At 41.3% G+C, this 22701-nt stretch overlaps 1 protein-coding gene across 1 annotated transcript; it reads right to left on the bottom strand.

Annotated features, from left to right (window-relative positions):
- Nucleotides 1-16424: 16424 nt before the first annotated feature.
- On the bottom strand, nt 16425-19103 carry LOC107796783 (arginine decarboxylase-like). The gene is given in 3 exon segments (NM_001325624.1): nt 16425-17430; nt 17432-17441; nt 17444-19103. Coding segments are annotated over 3 exon segments (2160 nt in total). The 5' UTR covers nt 18674-19103; the 3' UTR covers nt 16425-16510.
- Nucleotides 19104-22701: the final 3598 nt, after the last annotated feature.

Below are 22701 nucleotides of genomic sequence, written 5' to 3'. Positions count from 1 at the left end.
AAATGGTTTCAACAAAGTATGCAACTTTACAGTTGCTACGGGACGGACCAAGTCACAAATCCCCAATGGTGCACGCACACACGCCCGTCACCTAGCATGTGCGTCACTAAAAATAGTAGAATGATACAAAATCCGGGGTTTCATACCCTCAGGACTAGATTTACAATCGTTACTTACCTCAAACCGGTCAAATCTCTATCCCGCAATGATCTTGCCTCGGGACTCGGCCTCCAAATGCTCCGAATCTATTCACAATTAGTACAACACCATCAATGGAATTAATTCTACAAGATAATAATGATTTTCCATAAAAATCCAAAATTTAGCTCAAAAATCGCCTGTGGGGCCCACATCTCGGAACTTGACAAAAATTACAAAATCCGGAAGCCATTCAACCACGAATCTAACCATACCAATTTTACAAAAATCCGACCCCAACTCGAACCTCAAATCTTCAATTTAAACCAAGAGGGTTTTCAAATTTTCCCAACTCAATTCACCAATTAAATGATAAAAATAACCACGGATTCGGGTAATTTAACTGATATTGAGTTAAGAACACTTATCCCGTTATTTCCTCTGAAAATCACCCAAAATCGCCTCAATTCCGAGCTCCAAATCGCCAAAAACTGAAAATGGGACGAAGTCCCATTTTCAGAACTTAAACTCACTGCCCAGACTTTTCTTCTTCGCAAACACGGTTAGTGCCTCGCGTTCGCGAAGCACAAAATAACTCCCGTCCAAATTCCTCCTTCGCGAATGCTACATCACCCTCGCGTTCGCGAAGCACAAAATGCCTCTGCCTCAATGCCTTCTACGCGAACTCGTTCAACCCATCGCGAATGCGATGCTTCGTTTCCCCCTCACTATGCGAACGCGATACCCCCTACGCGAACGTGTAGACCAATTGCCTGGGAGTCTTCGGCTGCTTCCTCTCTTCTTCGCGAATGCGTAACACCTCTCGCGTTCGCGATGCACACCCAGTCCACCCTTTGTGAATGCGTGCTTCTCTTCGCGAACGCGAAGAGCAAATATTGCCAGCCTCGTAGTTCCTCTTCGCGAACGCGAGGCTACACTCGCGAACGCGATGAAGGAAACCAGATGGTGCATCAGAAAATTTCCAGCATAGTTCCAAGTCTAAAATTCAACCCGCTAACCATCCGAAACTCACCCAAGCCCCTCGGGATCTCAACCAAATATACCAACAAGTCCTAAAACATCATACAGACTTAGTCGAACCCTCAAATCACCTCAAACAATGCTAAAACCATGAATTAAACCCCAATTCAAGCCTAATGAACTTTGAAATTTCTAATTTTTACAAACGACTCCGGAACCTATCAAATCACGTCCGATTGACCTCAAATTTTGCACACAAGTCATAAATGACATAACAGAGGTATTCCAATTTTCAGAATCGGATTCTGACCTCGATATCAAAAAGTCAACCCCCGGTCAAACTTCTCAAAAATTAAACTTTCGGCATTTCAAGCTTAATTCCTCTACGGACCTCCAAATAATATTCCGGACACGCTCCTAAGCCCAAAATCACCATACGGAGCTATTGGAATTATCATAATTCGAATCTGAGGTTGTTTACACATAGGTCCATATCCGATCCACTTTTCTAACTTAATTTTTTAATTATGAAACTAAGTGTCTCATTTCACTTCGAGTTCCTTCCGGACCTGAACCAACTAACCCGATATAACATAATATAGCTGAATAACATAAAAAGAAGTAGAAATGGAAAAAACAGGGCTACAACTCTCGAAATGACCGGTCGGGTCATTATATCCTCCCCCTCTTAAACATTCGTTCGTCCTCGAATGGGTTTAGAAACATACCTGGAGTCTCAAATAGGCGTGGATATCTGCTCAGCATCTCCCGCTCGGTCTCACAGGTGGCCTCCTCCACAGGCTGACCTCTCTATTGCACCTTCATTGAAGCTATATCCTTTGACCTCAACCTTCAAACTTGCCGATCCAAAATAGCCACCGGCTCCACATCATAAGTCATATCACCCTCCAACTGAACCGTGCTGAAATCCAAAACATGGGACGGATCTCCAATATACTTCTGGAGCATGGAAACATGAAACACTGGATGCACACTCAACAAGTTGGGTGGCAAGGCAAGCATATAAGCCACCTCTCCTATCCCTTAAAGCACCTCAAAAGGCCCAATGAACTGGGGCTCAACTTGCACCTCTTCCCAAACCTCATAACACCCTTCATGGGTAATACCTTCAGCAAAACCTTCTCCCCAACCATAAAAGACACATCACAGACCTTCCTATCCGTGTAGCTCTTCTGCCTAGACTGCGACGTGCGAAGCCGCTCCTGAATCAATTTCACCTTATCTAATATGTCTGGGACCAAGTTTGTACCTAAGAGCCTAGCCTCACCCGGCTCAAACTATCCAACCAGAGATCTACACCTCCTCCCATACAAAGCCTCGTACGGAGCCATCTGAATACTCAACTGATAACTGTTGTTATATGCAAACACCGCGAGTGGCAGAAACTGGTCCCATGAACCCCCAAAGTCAATGACACAAGCACGCAACATGTCCTCCAATATCTGAATAGTGCGCTCGGACTGCCCGTCCGTCTGAGGGTGAAAAGTTGTGCTCAACTCAACCTGAGTACCCAACTCTCGCTGCACGGCCCTCCAAAACTGCGATGTGAACTGAGTGCCCCTATCTGAAATGATGAAAATTGGGACACAATGCAGGCGAAATAGAGACCGCCTGAGCAAGGCCAGTACACGCTGTCAGAATCTGAGCTAGGGCCTCCTGAAGGCCTGGAATCACAATAGGCACAGGTGGTGCCTGAGCTGGTGTATCAACAACTGGAACTTGGTCCTGATCTTGGACAACCGGTGGATCTGCAGGTACTGCCCCAGCTGCTGTACGGGCTGCACCTCTGCCCCTACCACGGCCTCTACCGCGGCCTCAGCCTCTCGCGACCCTGGCCGGTGGTACTGGTGGATGCCCCTCCTGACCGGTAGTACGAGTCCTCACCATCTGTGAGAGAATGAAATAATAGATGTTTAGTTACTAGAATCAACAGATTCGCACGACAAGAATTCAAGAATGTGGAGTTTCCTAAAGGTTCTGTAGCCTCCTGAAGATAAGTACAGACGTCTCCGTACCGATCCGCAATATTCTACTAAACCCATTCATGACTCGTGAGACCTATGTAACCTAGGCTCTGATACCAATCTGTCACGACCCAAAACTAACCCCTGTCGTAATGGCGCCTATCGTGGAACTAGGCAAGCCGACTCATTTCCAAAACAAACCGATATTCTCATTTTAAAGATAATTTTAAGGTTATTTAACATAAAAACCTTCGTAAAGGAGTTCCAATCAAAATAAAAGTGCGGAAAGAAAAGCCTGACATCGGGGTGTCACTAGTCATGAGCATCTACTACAAACTGTCTAACAATATCAAGGTTAACTCAGCCTGGAAAATAACTAAATACAACTAGAGGAAGATAAGAGGGAGAAAAACAGGGGCTGCGATCGCCAAACAACTACCTTGCTATCTCCAAGAAAACTCTGTAACCAGAACACTCAATAACCGCTACCGTACCCAGCTACACCTGAATCTGCACACAAGGTGCAGGGAGTAACGTGAGTACGCCAACTCAATAAGTAACAACAATAAATAAAGACTGAGCAGTAGTGACGAGCAATAAAGCATATAACATTCATATCAGGAAATCTCAGTAAAGTACAACATGCTTTAAAAATCAGGATTTGAATCAAAACATCTCGTTTAACCCAGTTCCACTAAAAGTCATTTAAAGATATTTTTCAACATTTTTCAGACAGAGAAAAAATGCAAAGGTGAGCAAAAATGATGAAATCATAAACAGCCCCTCGGGCTAAACATCACTCATATACAGCCCCTCGGGCAAACCTCACAGTCACTCGTGCCACTCGAGCATACCTCACAATTACTCTTGCCACTCGGGCATACCTCACAATCACTCATGCCTCCCAGTCACTCAGCACTCGGCACTCGCACTCAGTAGGTGCCTACGCTCACTAGGGGTGTGTACAAACTCCGGAGGGGTTCCTTCAACCCAAGCGCTATAATCTGCACGGACATCTCACGTGCTGCACGGACAACTCACGTGCCATAATAATAAAGTATGCTGCAGGCGGGCAGCCCCGATCCACACTCATCCTCACAAATCAAGCCCTCGGCCTCACTCAGTCATAAACCTCGCAAGCCACTCGGGCATTTCAGTAAAACAGGGCATTCGGCCCAAAACATTTATATGCATCAAAATAGAGTCATAAAACTGAGTTATGTGGTAAACAAGTATAAACGTGACTGAGTATAGATTTTCAATCGAAAACAATGAGAGGATGGTAAGAAACAGCCCCTAAGGGTCCAAATAGCATTGGCGCAAGGCCCAAACATGGCATTCAGCCCAATTTACAGAAATTCTTTCTAAAACATATAAGTATCATATGGTTTCAACAAAGTATGCAACTTTACAGTTGCTACAGGACGGACCAAGTCACAAATCCCTAACAGTGCACGCCCACAAGCCCGTCACCTAGTATGTGCGTCACTAAAAATAGTAGAATGATATAAAATCCAGGGTTTCATACCTTCAGGACTAGATTCACAATCGTTACTTACCTCAAACCGCGAAATTCTTATTCTGCAATGTCCTTTCTTCGTGAATTGGTCTCCAAACGCCTCGAATCTGGTCATAAATAATTTGTTTCAGTCAATAAAATTCATTGGAATTAATTCCACAAGATAATAATGATTTTCAATAAAAATCCGAAAATTAGCTCAAAAATCATCCGTGGGCCCACGTCTCGGAACTCGACAAAAGTTACAAAATCCGGAAGCTCATTCAACCACGAGTCTAACCATACCAATTTTACCAAAATCCGACCCCAACTCGACCCTCAAATCTTCAATTTAAACCAAGAGGGTTTTCAAATTTTCCCAACTCAATTCACCAATTAAATGATAAAAACAATCATGGATTCAGGTAATTTAACCAATATTGAGTTAAGAACACTTACCCCATTATTTTCTCTGAAAATCACCCAAAATCGCCTCAATTCCGAGCTCCAAATCGTGAAAAACTGTTCAGAACTTAAACTCACTGCCCAGACTTTTCTTCTTCGCGAACGCGGTCAGTGCCTCGCGTTCGCGAAGCACAAAATAACTCACGTCCGAATCCCTCCTTCGCGAACGCGACATCACCCTCGCGTTCGTGAAGAACAAAATGCCTCTGCCTCAATGCCTTCTAGGCAAACGCGTTTAACCCATCGCGAATGCGATGCTTCGTTTCCTCCTCACTACGTGAACGTGACACCCCCTACGCGAACGCGTAGACCAATTGCCTAGGGGTCTTCGGCTTCTTCCTCTCTTCTTCGTGAACGCGTAACACCTCTCACGTTCATGATGCACACTTAGTCTACCCTTTGCGAATGCGTGCTTCTCTTCACGAACGTGAAGAGCAAATATTGCCAGCCTCCCAGTTCCTCTTCGCGAACGCGAGGCTCCACTCGCGAACGCGATGAAGGAAACCAGATGGTGCATCAGAAAAATTCCAGCAGAGTTCCAAGTCCAAAATCCAACCCGTTAACCATCTGAAACTCACCCGAGCCCCTCGGGACCTCAACCAAATATACCAACAAGTCCTAAAATATCATACAGACTTAGTCAAATCCTCAAATCACCTCAAACAACGCTAAAACCATGAATTACACCCCAATTCAAGCTTAATGAACTTTGAAATTTCTAATTTCTACAAACGACTCCGAAACCCATCAAATCACGTCCGATTGACCTCCAATTTTGCACACAAGTCATAAATAACATAACAGAGGTATTTCAATTTTCAGAATCGGATTCCGACCCCGATATCAAAAAGTCAACCCCCCGGTCAAACTTCTCAAAAATTAAACTTTCGGTATTTCAAGCTTAATTTCACTATGGACCTCCAAATAATTTTTCGGAAATGCTCCTAAGCCCAAAATTACCATACAGAGCTATTGGAATTATCATAATTCGAATCCGAGGTCGTTTACATATAGGTCCATATCCGATCCACTTTTCTAACTTAATTTTTTAATTATGAGATTAAGTGTCTTATTTCACTCCAAGTTCCTTCCGGACCCAAACCAATTAACCCGATATAACATAATATAGCTGAATAACACAAAAAGAAGTAAAAATGGGAAAACGGGGCGCTATAACTCTCGAAACGACCGGTCGGGTCGTTACATCTGCATATTTTATTGTGCATGTACATATATGTCTAGCGGCCTTGTGGGCGCAGAGGTGTGGTTAAAATTGTGGGGACATAGGTGAGCTGCATTCTGCATTATGATCCACAGCCAACAGAGTCTCCTTCAGAGTTATTATATTTTTTCTGTCTAATTTGTATTTTGGACATATGCTGTATTTTATTTTAACTCCCTAGTAAATGCTCATGCACTTGTGACACCAGGTTTTGGGAGAATTACAGGTTATTTTGTATTGAATTTGTTAAAAGTATTATTATTTACTCTATAAATATCCATTCCTTGATGTGTATATTAAAGGAAAATATGATTTCAAAAGTAATAAAAATAAGAACCCAATTTAGTAATTATTGTTGGCTTGCCTGACAGTGGTGTCCGGCGCCATCACGACCTTAAAGGATTTTTGGTCGTGACAATATGGTATCAGAGCACTAGGTTCACTTAGGTCTCACGAGTCATGAGTGAGTCTAGTAGAGTCTTGCGGATCGGTACAGAGACGTCTGTGCTTATCTTCGAGAGGCTACATGGCTGTTAGGAGCATTTCCCTTCTTGATTCCTCATCGTGCGATTCAATTCCTTTGAGGCTTATGCCTTCATTTCTTTCCTATTCAATCCTACGCGACGTGAAGCGCTTGTTATAAATTGGGGATCGAGGAAATTTTAATGGTACTACAGATGTAGTGCAGGATGCTTCTCCCTACGTAATTAATTGGGCTATTGTCGTCGCCTTGCGGAAGGCCGCTCTGTCATTTCAGCTCAGTAGCTGTACTTCTGAGAGCTTTGAGGCTATGTACAGGTTGCTTTGATGCCCATGATTTGTTATCGCACAGTATTGATATGATGGTAGGATGCTTGCCTATGTCTTGAGGCAGTGAACGACTTGAAAGGAGGTTTACTCAGTGCATGATTCAGAGATTCGGTATTTTACTTCCGATGGAGGAAAGGCAATCAAACTAAGAATGTTCAGGTTTAGGGTTGATGGAGTAACGAAGCTTGATATTTTCGAGCATGGTAGAGTTCTCGATTGTGATGTGATGTTATCGCCTTGTTAAATGCGTTAAGGTTCGCTGGTTTTATGGTTTTCTTCAACTCGCCTTCATGATGGGGTGTTAGGAATTGGTATAGGGGAAGCAGTTGTTAGAGATCGCAGTGTGCAGTGGTTCAGGATCGAAGCAGTGTTCCTAGTAATGATGGCTCGAGAAGGATGATCCTAGGAAAGGTTTAAAGCTGATAACGACCTATTGGTTCAAGTGCTACAGAGATGGATTTTGAGTTAAGGCAATAACTGGGCAGCGAAGGATGAGGAAGGACATGTGGAAGGTGTCTTGTGGTGGTTAAGTTCCTAGAAGGCCAAGTGTGAGAAACAGAAGTCGAGTAGTTGCTTAAAGGAGAGGTTTTGACCAAAGTAGGAGAGTGACAAGGTAGCATATGGGTTATATGGTAGGATAACTACACATCTTGAGGAAAGTTTGGAGTGATTTGGGATTCATGGTGGACAGTGACAAGGTCTACAGACTTAATTTGGAATGTTGGCTGTTATACTGGGGGAAGATTGGATGCGACAAAAATGAGTTTGCCTGATATGAAGAGGAGTGCAACATGACTTCGGGTTGGGATGTATCGTTGACTTTTAGTTGATGTCTATGGGGAGTGAACGGACTTGTACAGCTGGTGAATGAGCACATGCTCAGGGTGGTTTATTGGTTTTGTTATAATAGTACTCGGTGCAGCGTTGTTAGAGGATGTCGGCATGGAATTTCCACATGTGGGATATCTCCTGTGAGCAGGTTAGCGGTTGCGTGGTGTTGATAGAGCTTCTACAAAGAATTTTACTGGTTGTCCAGTAAGAGGTCGAATATGTGAATGTGGCTAGTGATTCAGAATGTTCATGAAATGTTTAACATAAGGATTTCGAGGAATTTGGTGGGTCGATTATGCGAGATTGTGTCAATGGGGGATAAGGAGTCTTGGTGGGTTCCAGAGTTATGTAATTGTAGCTTCAAGCTAAGTGAGAGAGCCCCACCGTCTACTATTGGATTGCTTGGTTGTTTATTGGTGAGGTTTTTGGTTATAGGTGTATTGGTGGGTCATTTCAACTAAGGAAAGAAAACATCAGTGGTAATTTGAGCAAAGGATTTGGGGAATGTGTGCCATATTTGGCCCTATCGTTTCATATTCAGGTTTTGGGAAGACTCAGAGTCTATGCTTCATGTTGATGTGAAGTACAAGGAAGGTGATTTGGCCGGGTGCTTCTTTGAGAGAGTGTTCAACTGCTAGCAGAGCCTTGGAGATGATTATATTCGGGACCAGGTCGGAATGGGTGACTCTCAACAATGGTCCTAGTGGATTCAAAACGTTAAAGTGCGGTGCCTAAGGATTTCGAGCCTGTAGTATGGCTAAGTATCGAACTTTTGCAGCAGATTTTGAAAAGGGTTTGGGGTGTTCTATGTTATCTTTGGTCTGCGGTGTAGAATTGGAGGAATGGGAGAAAATGACTTCGGATTCATAAAGGAAATATCAGAATGGGCGTATCAGTTGAAGATGCGAATGTGCGCACAAGGAAGGTATGAGATGGTTTGTGGGTTTTTAAGACAATGTGGTCTCGTGAAATTGGGTCACTCAGGACGAGTGTAGATTTGGTTCGTTACGTTGGGATGGAGCTATTGTTATTATTTCTAAGACAAGTAGAGAATAAATTGGAAGAAGCGGGATCGGTTAGCAATGGTTGAATCAGCATGGTTGTGGCAGTGATCAGTTTCTTTAGCGTGAAGTTATACATGTAGTTTGTGGTTATACACTTGGGCTTGAGCACCGTCACCACTTGGTTGATTTGGGAGGTATCTAATTCGAATGGCTTTATTGTGTAAATGGATCCCGGAGGAGTTATGGCGGCTTAGATCATGACTTGAGGTTTGTATTTTCTGAGATTTGAGAATTCAGTTACACAGTTATTGTGTAAATGGATCCCGGAGGAGTTATTGTGTAAAGTGAAAGATTTCTATATGATGAAGTTGTGTATCCTATTAGTGGTTCATGAGTTATGATGAAATTCTTGGGTTGTCGCGTGTTGGTAAGGTGAGTGCGGTGAGCGGCACGAAATTTGAAAAATTGAGGGTCAAGGTTGCAGTTCGGTGTTGACAGGGATGTCATGAGCTCGGACGAGCAGGGAAGGATTCAAATATTTAGAGTAAGTTGTTATTGGTTTTAGCGTCACATGACATCAGTGTCCTATGTGAGAGGCTTTGTGTATTGATTTGTGGATTTTTGATTTTTGCTCTACAACATTTGTATGGCCGGCGGTATGGATGTGCAGACTTGTTTCCTGGTACAGAAGGTCGTGAGAGCATATCCCATGGGAAGATTGTATAAGTGTGACATATAGTCATCTGATTGAATAAAGATTTAAAACCAAGTATGGAGATTATGGTACTATCGTTCATGTTTGAATTTATGCTTGAAGGGCGCTCGGTTCATTTGGTTGTGAGTTGTGGAAGTTTATTCCGAATTAGATGGTTGTTCTTACATGTCATGTAAAAAAAAGGGTCGCTGTGGGTCCTTGAGATATTATTTACCCAAGCATGGTATGATCAGAATCGGTTTGAGATCCGTTGATGGGTCTAAATGTGGATGTGTGCTCTACACCAGCCTGGGTGTGTTCATTCAGCATAGCATTCCATTTGAAAGAATATTCGGGCGTGGGATGTTAATTTCGTCGCCAGCTATTTCATGTGATACTTTATTGTGCCATGTGGACTGTGAGACGGCTTGATTATTTGTACAATGTGTTGAGGTCCCGCACAGCGTTGGTGTTATGTGAGCAGGATGGCTCTCGAGATACAGATCATATATCGCACCTTAGTTGTGCTTGAGTTTCATGGTGTATGATGCTACCCGTCTCCCCAGGATTTACATTATGCACTTGGCGTGCTTATGGTTGATATTCAGGCATTCGTGAGTATAAGAGTTACGGTTCGAGGTGCGTTTTCCTTAGATTATTGCGTGTGTATCGGGTGGCACGCTGCCACGGGTAACATGGTTAGATCGGGTGGCACGCCGCCACGGGTATTATATGTGAATTGGGTTGCACGCCAAAATAGCGTGATGTTGGGCACATTTCCCTATATCTATTCCTGTGTGTTTTGTTCGCATTTTCTGAGAAAGATTCATGACATATTTTCAGTTGTTAAATTAATTACGTGGGTTGAGTAGCTCTTTCCAGAGTTCGTTTTCTTTATGTATCACATTCGAGTTTGTAGTTGTTGGGCACATTGTGGCATCATAGGAGATTTTTGGTAGTATCTGAGGTGGCTTATTGCCTGAGTAGCTCATGCTGGGGGAGACGAGATTATTGGACCTGGGATCAGTGCGAGCAGATTTATATGAAACATATTAAAGAGCAAATATCGTTATTTGGTTCATAAAGAGGCAATGGTTCTTGTCAGAAGGAGAAACTCAATAATTTTTTTGACTCGGCAGTTGGTTATGAATTTCTACACATTTCTTCCATTGTGGAAGCATTTCAAGAGTTGGAACAAGACTTATATGTATCATGAGGTGTGTTGTGAACATCAGATTCGTGGAATTTCGGCTATTGTTATCGGAGGATGTTATTATGGTCATATGAATGGTACGATGCATGGACTAAATTCAACAAAGGTATGCAATCCTGTATTGGTTAGAAACAGGCATGGTGGAAAATTCTGGATGTTAGAATTGGGCTCAAAGGCTTAATTGCCTAAATAAAGGGGAGAATCTTCAGATTGGCTCGAGCTAACGTGCTCAACTGGGTGTGGTAGCACGGGTAGGTGCTCGAAGTGTTAAACAGTGATTTTGGACAACTACTGAACAGTTCTTAGCACGTTCGAGGACGAACATATATTTAAGTGAGAGAGAATGTAACGACCCAACCAGTCGTTTTGACTGTTAGAACACCGTTCCCCTAAATAAGACTCCCTGTATGTACTTTTACTAATTTATGACTTGCGGGGATGGTTGGTTCGGGATTTGGAAGTGTTCGGGTTGAAATCGAAGCACTTGGTTCCTTAGTTTGCTTTCAAAAGGGAAAGTTTGACTTCGGTCAATATTTTGAGAAAACTACCTCGGAATCAGGATTTGACGGTTTCAATAGGTTCGTATGATGATTTCGGACTTGGGAGTATGTTCGAATCGGGTTTTGGATAACCCCGGAGCGTTTTGGCACTTAATAATAAAAATTAACTATTTGAAGGTTTAAAGTTCTTTAAATTTGGTTTGGAGTATGTTTTGGAGTAATGGAGGTCCGTTTGGAATTTCGAGTTTTGGAATAGTTCAATATAGTGATTTAAGACTTGCACGCAAAATTTCGTGTCATTCCGAGTAGTTTAAGTACGTTTCGGCATATTGGAAGTAAATTGAAGAACTTGAAGTTCTTAAGTTTGATTCAATTTGGTTTGAGGTATGATTCTTAGTTTTGATATTGTTTTACACGTTCCGAGGGTTCGAGCGAGTCCGTTTTATGATTTCAAACTTGTTGGTATGTTCGGGAGGGGTCCCGGGGGCCCCGAGTGTCAATCAAACGAGGCTCGGACCAAGTTGGAAGTTGGGAGCCAAAACTGAAGCTCCCAGCTACTGTCAGAATCGCACCTGCGCTTGGCCAGCCGCGGGTGCGACACTCGCATGTGCGGCAGTAGCTCGCAGGAGCGAACCTCGCAGATGCGAGTTTTTGTGCGCAGAAGCGAAAAAGGGAAGGGGCAGTCGACCGCAAATGCGGATGATTTGCGCACCTGCGACCTTGGCCCAGGCGAGTGGAACTCGCACCTGCGAGGAATTTTCGCAGGTGCGGAAATGACTGTTTGGCAGAATGTGTTAAAAATCGAGGCTCAGTCATTTTGAGCCCATTTTCTTCCATTCTTGGGCGATTTTGGAGCTTTTTGAGAGGAGATTTCAATTAGCAATTTGAATGTAAGTTAATTCTACACACTTTGAGTTAAATACATAGATTATGGGTAGATTATAACTAGTAAATCTTAGAAATCAAAGGTTTGGATGAAAAAACCTAGATTCTTATAAAAACGAGAATTTAACCACGAAAATGATTATGGAATTGGGTAGAAATTATATATTTGAGTTCTTGAGATTATGGGTAACGTTTTTATCCGAAAATTTTCGGAATCCGGGCACGTGGGCTTGGGGTGAATTTTAGGAATTTTACCATTTTGGTTAGGGTAATTTATTTAATAGCCTAAATTCGAATTATTGAACATGTATTAATTATTTTGTATAACATTTGAATAGTTTCGGATTTTTCGGCATCAAATTGAGAATTTAACGCGACATGGTGATCGGAAAGTGGACTTTGAGACAAGGTAAGTCTCTTGTCTAATCTTGTGAGGAAAAAATTACCCAATAGGTGATTAAATTAATAAGTGTTGCTAATTGTGGGGGCTACGTACGCATGAGGTGACGAGAGTCCATGCATAGCTACTATTTATGCTAAAGTCCGGATAGTTTACGACTCAAATCATGAACTACTTGCGTAAATTGTATTCTTTATTTAATTAAATTATTTGATATATATTGTGAATTGTTAGAGAAGATAGTAAAAGATGAAAATCTCATATACTTAATTTTCTATTTAAATTAATTAATTGTTAAAAGAAATTATTCATCCTCTCGAATTTATCTTATAATAAATATACTCTCCTTTCGGAGGTACATAAGAAAATGTCCTCCTCTCTTGTGGAGCGGGCCGAACTCCTCGGCAGGATAGATGCATCTATGGATCGCGTCGCACGTCCCTCGGCAGTGTACACGACACTCTGGATCGGGCCGTACGACCTCGACAGAAATCGTGCCTAATAATAATAATAATTACTCGATACTTTGCTATTTTTAATTGCAGCTTATGAATTTAATTAATAGATTGAGAATTGTTGCATTTGAAGAAATTTAATTAATAGATTGAGAATTGTTGCATTTGAAGGAATTTAATTAATAGATTGGAAATTGTTGCATTTGAAGGAATTAAATTACTTTTGCTGGTTCAATAAAATTATTGTTAACTCTGTGAATCACGTTGATATAAATATTTTTATTTTCATGTTATTTAATATTATTGACCCATAGTGAGTGTCAAAGTCGACCATCTCGTCTCTACCTCTTCGAGATTAGGCTTGATACTTACTGGGTACACATTATTTATGTACTCATGCTGCATTTGCTGCATATTTTATTGTGCAGGTACATATATGTCTAGCGGCCTTGTGGGCGCAGATGTGTGGTTAAAATTGTGGGGACATATGTGAGCTGCATTCTGTATTACGATCCGCAGCCAACAAAGTCTCCTTCAGAGTTATTATATTTTTCCTATCTAATTTGTATTCCGGACAGATGCTGTATTTTATTTTAACTCCCTAGTAAATGCTCATGCACTTGTGATATCGGATTTTGGGAGGATACCGGGTTGTTCAGTATTGAATTTGTTAAAAGTATTATTATTTACTCTGTAAATATTCATTCCTTGCTATGTATATTAAAGGAAAATATGATTTCAAAAGTAATAAAAATGAGAACCCAATTTAGTATTTATTGTTGGCTTGCCTGACAATGGTGTCCGGCGCCATCACGACCTTAAAGGATTTTGGGTCGTGACATAAAAAATAAAGAAATTTAATTGCATGTAATTCAAAATATAATTTTAAGAAAACTCAATAGATTGAAATATAATAATCAAAGAACTTATATATTAATAGTTTGGACTAATTCAAGGTTATATTAAAATAAAATATGATATTATTTTGGTTGCACGCAAAATATTAATGTAAAAAATAAATTAAAATTTTATTGTAGAAAAGAAAATATATAAAGAGAAAATAGAGAATGTACTAGAAAACTCATACTTTGAATTAATTTAGAAATAAATCAATTAAGTAAAACCTACAAATATTATTGATAGATTTAAATAATAAAAGAGTTCCAGGTAAGAGGATAAAAGTGTAAAATACGTGAAATTTCAAAAATAAAAAAAATTATATTTATTGATGATTATTAAAAGGGTAATAAGCAAGACATTAAGTCGATTGGTAAGCTAATAAAAGATCACATGGCAACATAACAAAATTAATTAATGAATAATGAAATAATTATAAGAACCGAAAAAAGAAAAAAATGTGTAAAAATGTAGAAGAATAAGATTTATTTGAATTTGAGATGAAAAATAAATTGATAGTCAGAATTTTGTTAAAATAATATGATCTAATGTGCTCAAACAAAACAAATCACATACATGTTTAGTATCTTTTTAAATATTGACAGCAGAACAAAATACAAGTACTAAAATCAAGGGGTTGAGTTGTTATAAATATATATAAAAAAACAGGTTATTGAGAAATATAAAAAAACACTACGAGAATTGAGAAATAATTTCATGTCACGCTTCTTAATTAATAATTAATTACTATATATAATTTTTATCTAAAAAGTTTATATTTTAGGATTATTTGTACATAATTCAAATAACATAAATCAGATTTTAATATGATTGCGTCCGTGCATCGCGTGAGTACTAATACTAGTATACATTAAGGAAAAAAGAAATCTTAATTCCAACCAAAAAAGCACGAACTCTTTTTCTGTTTCAAAGGCAACAATGTTCATATCATATTGTAAACCATTGCACCATTGCCCATCGAATGAACAAGATCTCTTTATCTTTACTAGATGTCTCAAGTTCAAGTCCCAAAAATAAAAATTTCAACAAACTAGATTAATTGAATAAGTGATTTTCGAATGCCAAATACATGAAGAAAAAAATGAAATTCTAAATATGGCGCTAGGAGCCGATACTACTCCACCTACCCCCTACAATCCAAAGAGCCACGTCTACTGCTGTCTCTAGTAAGGTACAAAAGAATTTTTGTGGCAATAGCTTAGGTGCCTCTTCCTCTTCCACTACAGTTTTTGTGTAAAAAATACAATCACACATGTTTCATGTTTTAATATGCAAACTAAGCTAACCAACATTGAATACCTATCCATAAGGAGTATATCTTGAAGTGATAACAGCCATAAAAGAGTTAAGAGCTACTAAATCTGAGTCAAAAAACAACAAGAAAGCAATTGCAAATATGAGAAGTAGAAGAAAACAAGAAAAAATATAAAACACAATAAGGATTCGTCAACTATAAGAAGATCTTTCCTTTTCTTTCTCCTTTTTGCTGATAAAAAAGATTCAACCTTTTTTAACAGAACCTCATTCACTTCACCCAAAAATACTAGGACTATACAAAAACAACACTAAAAATTTGTTATCGTCATTCCTAAGCAATGGTTGTGGAAATACGTAACAAATCAAAAGCCACTACAAAACTGTGTTTTGAAAGACTTTATAGACAAAATCACATGATCCGCCATGGCCTACCAGCCCGAAAAGCTTATCTCTTTTACTGTTTCAAAGCCACAATATTCGTATCAAATCTAAATCATGACAGCATCAGAGAGTGTTGTGGAATAAACGAGATTCTTTCACTTTTAGTCCTGAGAGTCGGATTTTAACCAAAGTTCATGGTTCGAGTCCTAAGAATTGATAAACTGGAGAGCTATATTCTGCGAATCCAAGGTTACTCAAACCATAAAATTTCGGAGAACAGAAAAAAATGCTAAACTAGGGAGGTGCCAAGAACTTCAAAATTATGCAACCTCACCTACCCCCTAATACTAGCCCCCTTGAATTATAGGATCAGTGTATCCAATTAGACTTGACTTACTATAAAAAGTGCCCCCAAATCATTTTGGCATTACTAGAACATTATTATTAACGTATCTGAGCCACAAAATAGTCTTAATTCTCAGAATTACCACCTACCCATAAGCTGCCATCCTAGGAGTTTTTTCAACTTTCATTTCAATTTGGGTATTTTTCTTTTGAAGAGAGAATAACAAACACTCATACTAAAACAAACTTGCATTAAAAAGGGCAGGAGATTACATAGGAAGAGGCCGAATCATACATCAAATTGATTCGGTCATGTCCCCACTCTTCCTCTTTAAACAACAATAACAGAAAGCTGCAACAGACAAACAGGGAAAAATCCCTGCTTTCTATTGCATCTTTTAATTCACCAACTAAACAAGAAACTAAACAAAGAAAGTTGACATTAGAAAAACATCACCAACTAAGGGTATTATTCAAAAACAGACAACTTCGACGACAAACTAAAACTGGAGATGCTACGACAACACTTCAAGCAGTGCAATAGGACCAAATCTCATCCTCCCCTGTAGCAGAATCTGCTGCATTCTCATCACTGTAATAGTAGTTATAGCCACCGTTGTTAGCAGTAACTGCAGTGAAGCAGCAAGATGCAGGCGCCACAAGGTAAGGCATGTTATGGAAGGACTGAGCTAAGCTGCTGGCCAAAGATGCAATGGCCAGCCCTTTGTCTTCTTCTTGTTCCAAGAATTCCTCCGCACGGTGCTTGAGAGTCTCGAACATGAGCTCGGGCTCGTGCTGCATCGCTCGGAGCACGTCCGCGCAGGACGGGCCAGGGACGGAGCGAGACATGGCGAAGCTGTGAGCGCTATCGCTCTGCACCACGCGCACCACGCTTGGTCCACCAAACAGGTTGTGGAGTCCTCCGAGCGCCTCCTCATAAGCCCCACCCAAAAACATCCCCAGATAATACCCACCACCATCGCCATTACTTCCCAATTCATGCAGCTGCAAGCTTGATTCGCCACCAATGAACTTATCAACCTTCCCATCACTGTCACAAGTCAAGTCCGATAATATTCCCCTTACTGCAGGCTTTTCATCTAAACGGTGTATTGGAACAATCGGAAACAATTGACCAAAGGCCCAAAAATCAGGAATTGAAGTGAAAATTGACAGATTCACATGGTAAGTGCGGATAGGATCAGCAGCCCCCATAGCCTTTGATACAAAGTCACAGATGCTATCAACAGCAGCAAGATGTTCAATACCCAAGGACCCTTCTTTAAACTGATCCACACATCTCTGTTTCAACTGATCAGAGTAAAGTACACACGTCTCGTACTCTCCACGAACTGCAGCAGCAGATAAATTGCGGTAATCAGCAAGGGCATCTTCATTGAGCGTCTCCGCCATGGATTGGAGGCCACCAGAAGACAGATGTGAAGAAGAAACATGAGTGCTAGAAGCAGACACGGCTTCGAAAATCAGAATTGAGTGATGAGAAACAATTGCCCTGCCACTTTCGCTGCAAATCACTGGGTGCTTCACGCCCTTACGGTCGCAAACATATTGAACCGCCTGGACAACTGTGGAGGCGTATTCTTGAATGCCATAGCCAACAGAGACATCTGAATCACATGATTTAGTACCATCATAATCAATTCCGAGCCCACCTCCAGTATCAATGAACTTCATACCCGCACCAAGACGGATTAATTCACAATAAATCTGAGCAGCCTCACCAACACCATCAGCAAGCAACGCCGTTGAAGGGATCTGAGATCCAATGTGAAAATGCAGCAACTGAAGGCAATCCAGCATTCCGGATTCTTCCAGCTTCTTCACTACACGAACAATTTGGGTCGTTGTAAGCCCAAACTTACCTTTTTCTCCAGAAGTGGATCCAAAATGGCCTGAATGCTTGGTCCTGAGCTTAGCCCGAAGTCCAATTACGGGCCGAACAGCCATCTTACGGCTTATATCAATCACAAGGTCAAGCTCCTCCTCTTGTTCAAGAACAATTACAGTGTTTAACATGAGCTTTCTTGCAACCAAAGCAAGCGAAATGTACTCAGCGTCCTTGAAACCATTGCAAACGAGAAGGCCCTCAGCACTGCCCCTGCAGAGACAGCTCATGGCTAACAGGAGCTCGGGTTTAGACCCAGCTTCCAACCCGAACCGGAATGACGACCCGAATTTGACAATATCTTCCACCACGAACCTGTCTTGATTGCATTTCACGGGATAAACACCTTGGTAGTGGGCCCCATAGCCCTGGGAATGAACAGCGAGATCAAAAGCCGATTGCAGAGATTCCAACCGGTTTTTTAGCACATCAGGGAAGCGAACAACAAGAGGCAGCTGAAGCCCGAGCCCCCCTGAATTTTTCGGGTCGGAGGCCTTTTTCACGACCTTGAGAAGGTCAATTTCCTGGTGGGGGAGTGTGTCCGTACCATGTGGTCGGACGGAGATATCTCCGTTAGAGTTAACGGAGAAATAAGGAGCTCCCCACCCATCGACCCCGTACAAAGCAGAGGACAGATCCGGAGACCAATGGGAACCGGCGGCGGAGTTTGTAGGAGGTACGCCGGAGGTAAAGAACTCCGGCGCGGGAAGAGAGCTATCCCGAGAGAAGGCATAGCCGAGAGGAGGGGAAACAGTAGCGTCTACGCAACAACCTAGGGCCGGCATCTCTTCTTCTTCTGTTAAAGAATCAAAGAATACAGAAAATTAACCTAAATTAAGGGTTTGCTTTGTACAGATTTAATGATGTTTTTGCCCAATGGTTGTAATAGATGGGGGCTATTAAAACCCGCCGAGGCCGAGGCCCCGGCTACCCCCTCAAAAGAAGCAAAAAAGGAACTGAATCAAAAGATAATCACCTTCTAACACACTCTTACACGATCCAAATATCCCCACCCTGACTTCAGAAGAAGCTAATTTTTGGTTTAAACAGAGAATTATAAGGTTACAGGTATTAAAGGCAAAACAAATCTAAAATTCGAACAAGAAAAACACCATACAGATATTGATATCAGAAGAGGAAGCGTAGAAGAAGAGAAAATAGGACGGAAACCTAACGGAAGGGTTTCTTTTATGGGAATTGAGAAGAGAACGTGAAACTAACAACTGTGAAGTGAGCGAGATTTGCATGAGAGGTGACGACGCTTTATATAGGAGGGAAATGCGTGGCTGGGCAGTGGACCCCAGTATTAGCCCAATTAAATTTCTTGACTTTTCTCTTTTTCTTTATTTTCATGGTAATAACCAGAAAATAAAATTCTAGAAGTTAATTTTCGTATTTGGGGGGCTAAGAGATTCTCTCGGGCCGTGGATAGACAGCGGAGGGTTGCCGCGTGGTAAATTCGGTATTTTATATCACTAACTAATGTAGCGTCATTACGAGAAGATAAGGTAAACGTGTTAGGTATGAAATAATCGCGAGTATTTGAGGATATATTGGTAGTTTTTAATAGTACTATTTTGTGGCTTATGTAATGTATGGAAGGTTCCTTGGGTTTGGATTTTTGCAATCGAGGTCCTATCCGAGTCAGAGATGGCAACGGGACGGAGCGGGCAGAGCAAATCGAGAATGCTTAAAATTAATTTCTTGAAAATTAAAGAGGAGTAGGAAATGTTAAATAAAAATTTGCAAGTCCTATCATTTTAGACGAATTGGTGCGGTTTGTCGGTTTCCCCACCCATATGGAGAAGGTAAATCTATGCGAGGCTATTGTTCTTCAGTTAATTTGTTTCCTTTTTCTTATATGGAAGGCTAAATTATAAAGATTTAGATAACTAAATTAGATTTTCAATTCTCTATCTCATTTCTTGAGAAAGGAAGGAACCCTTGGCTTTGGACTTTTGCAATTGAGGGTGCTATTGTGCTATGTATTCGGTGTTTACCCGAAAAATGGATAGAGTTGAATTTATACGCAGTTCTAAAAATACGTGGTATAACTTAGTACAAATTGAGAAAAATAAATAAATGAATATCGAAATTAGTTGTAAAAGAAATGAATGCAACCCGAATGGACTAGTTAGCTTAAACCTTCAAGTTTTATCACCTCCAAATTGAGTGAAGAACAATGGGTAGAAGAAACAATATGACTAAATATCAAAAGCCAAAAAAGGATAGTAAATTACTATAAAATCTGAATGTCTGTCTGTATGTGTGTATGAATCAATTTGCCCTTATAAATGGCAACCACTCTTAATATAGTGGGGGAATCCCATTTTGAGTATAATTAAAAATACATAGTGGGGATCACATGATAGATTAATTAATTAGTTTTTCCCTGATTCAAGTCGTGATTTCCGCAGAGATTCTCTCCCTAAATGCGGCTATAACGACTTTTTAATTTCTTGGCTCGATCTCGATCTTGGCCGATCTCAATCTTGACCGGTCTCTGGGTCTCGAGCTCGACCTTGACTTGGTCGGTCTCGGTATTGATCGGTCTCTAGGTCTCGAGTTTAACCTTGGCTCGATCTCGATATTGATCGCTCTCTGGGGCTTGAGCTTGACAACCTAACTCTATATCATGGCTCGTTATTATAATGATGAACCTTAGACCATTATGTTCTAATCTCGATTAGTCATATGAAGGGCAGACTCGGTTTTGACCGTATACAGATAGTCCCCTCATTTCTCGGATAGAAGATGATGAGAAACGATATGAATTTCCGAACTTTGACTTGGTGGATGATGTTGTCAGCGACTAGCCCGATTAAGACATATACGACAAATGTCACGTCGGTCCAGTTACCAAGGCATTAAATGTACGTCAGTCGATGGTCGGCCACTACCAGTTTTGAACCGTCGTCGTGAAACCAATAAATAGCTCATTTCTTTATCATTCCAAACTTTTACTTTCAAATCTTTTTCATTCCTATCTTCATAGTTTCTTGCCTTCTCCAAAGCTCCCTATTTCCAGGTTTTCAAATTTCTTTGCTTGTTCTTCTAAAAACACCAAATACTTCAATATTCATCTTCCTTTGTTCACAAAAACTAAATGGCAAAAATATCTAAAATTGTTCCTCAGAAAGAGGCTGCTTCCTTATATCGGCCGGCCGGCGAAAAAATAGTGGTGGAGCCACGCCTTGAAGAACTTATTCCCGAGGAGTGTGTTATTGATTCCGACTTTAAGGTCGAGAAACCCTCACCGGTTCCTGGTCGATGCGAACCGGTATCGAGATATATATGCTCGATACCCAAAAGCCTTCTTGATTATGCGTAAAAAGATTGCAATTGAGGAAATAAAGAGGTTGTGATACCGCTCCAGAAGAATCGATCACCACCCACGTGGAAGGGTTTCTAAGTGTTTACACTTATCCTTTCATGTTGGGTCCTCTCGACCCGATCATTATAGACTTCTGCAAGAAATACCAGGTAACCCTCGGTCAAATTCACCCCTATTTCTGGAGGATCGTGATACTGCTCCGTTTCTTTGTGAGCAAAACCGATGGGCTTTCCTTCACTCTTAACCACCTCATGAGATTATATAGCCATCGACTCTATCGAGGTGGGTTGATAAAGTTTCAACGCCGGGATACCAAGGCGTTTATCTCGAGTATAGATGAAGACAGAGATCGAGATTGGATGGGCCGGTTCGTTCGGATGAAAACCACGGATCTGATCCCGGTTGAGAGCATGCCATTTCCCGAGAAACGGAATATGAAACATAAGTATGATTCTGCTTTTAATTCTTGTTCGTTATTTTTACTTCTTCATCCTTTCTTAACGATGTTTTTCCCGATACAGTCGTTGCTTGGATGCCGGGTGCGGTTCCCCACCTTGAGAACTAGGTTAGGAGCCTGGATTTGACATCATCTTACACCGAGCGTGCATGGTGCGATTTGTCAAAGGGTCGGTAGGAGGCTCGTACTCATGGTAAGTCTTCTTCCTGCCTTACCGATTTGTCTGTCGTTCAATCATTTTTGCAAACACAAGTTTACTTACTTTCTCCTTTTGTAGGTCTCGGAAAGGATGTGGCTATGAGGCCCCCATCCGGTGATAAAGAAGTTTTACCTCATGTCTCGAAACCGGCGAAGGAGAATAAGAGGAAAAGGACCTCAGACTCAGAGGGTCAAAAACCTAAGAAGAGAACAGCCCGTAAGCCCAAGGGGAACATAATCCCACTGATTATGGAGTCAGTCTGAAAGCTAAGGGAAGAAGAAAAAAAAGATGATTCTGGGTTGGTGGCCCGTGCGCGAGCTAGCACCAAGTTTCGGAGAGCTTCGAAACCAGTGAGAGCTGATATTGCTCCGTCTAGGCCCGATGAGGTCGAGGAGGAGGCTTCGGACCAAGTCCCCGAGCCAAGAGAAAACAAAGATGCTTTACCTCGGGGCAAAGAGACCGTTGAGGGGGCGGTGGATGCCGGTGCAGAAACCGGGCTTGAGGCTACCCCAGATGGAGGCGGTGCCCCAAAAGACCCACTTGGGGCAATATAGATCGGGGATTCCCTTCGTTTCCTTTATTTTCCGACTCGATGATACGTGAAGCTCAGGCCGTGGAGGCCTGTCACGAGGAAGAAGCTCGTGGAGAGGAAGATCCTTTCTGTGGTTATTTTATTGGGGTAGAAGGTGTCACTGGTCTGAGTGACTTGGAGGCTTCGAAGAAGAGCTCGGGAGAGTTGGGAGCGCCTTATCTTTTCAACGAAGCCCAACAGGCCCTAAATCGGGTAAGTACATATTTTCTTTGCCGATGTCAATTTTCATAC

This window comes from Nicotiana tabacum, chromosome 19 (assembly GCF_000715075.1).
Source record: "Nicotiana tabacum cultivar K326 chromosome 19, ASM71507v2, whole genome shotgun sequence".
NCBI lineage: Eukaryota > Viridiplantae > Streptophyta > Magnoliopsida > Solanales > Solanaceae > Nicotiana > Nicotiana tabacum.
The sequence above is the reverse complement of the archived record's forward strand: the minus strand, read 5'-3'. Positions and strand labels throughout refer to the sequence as shown.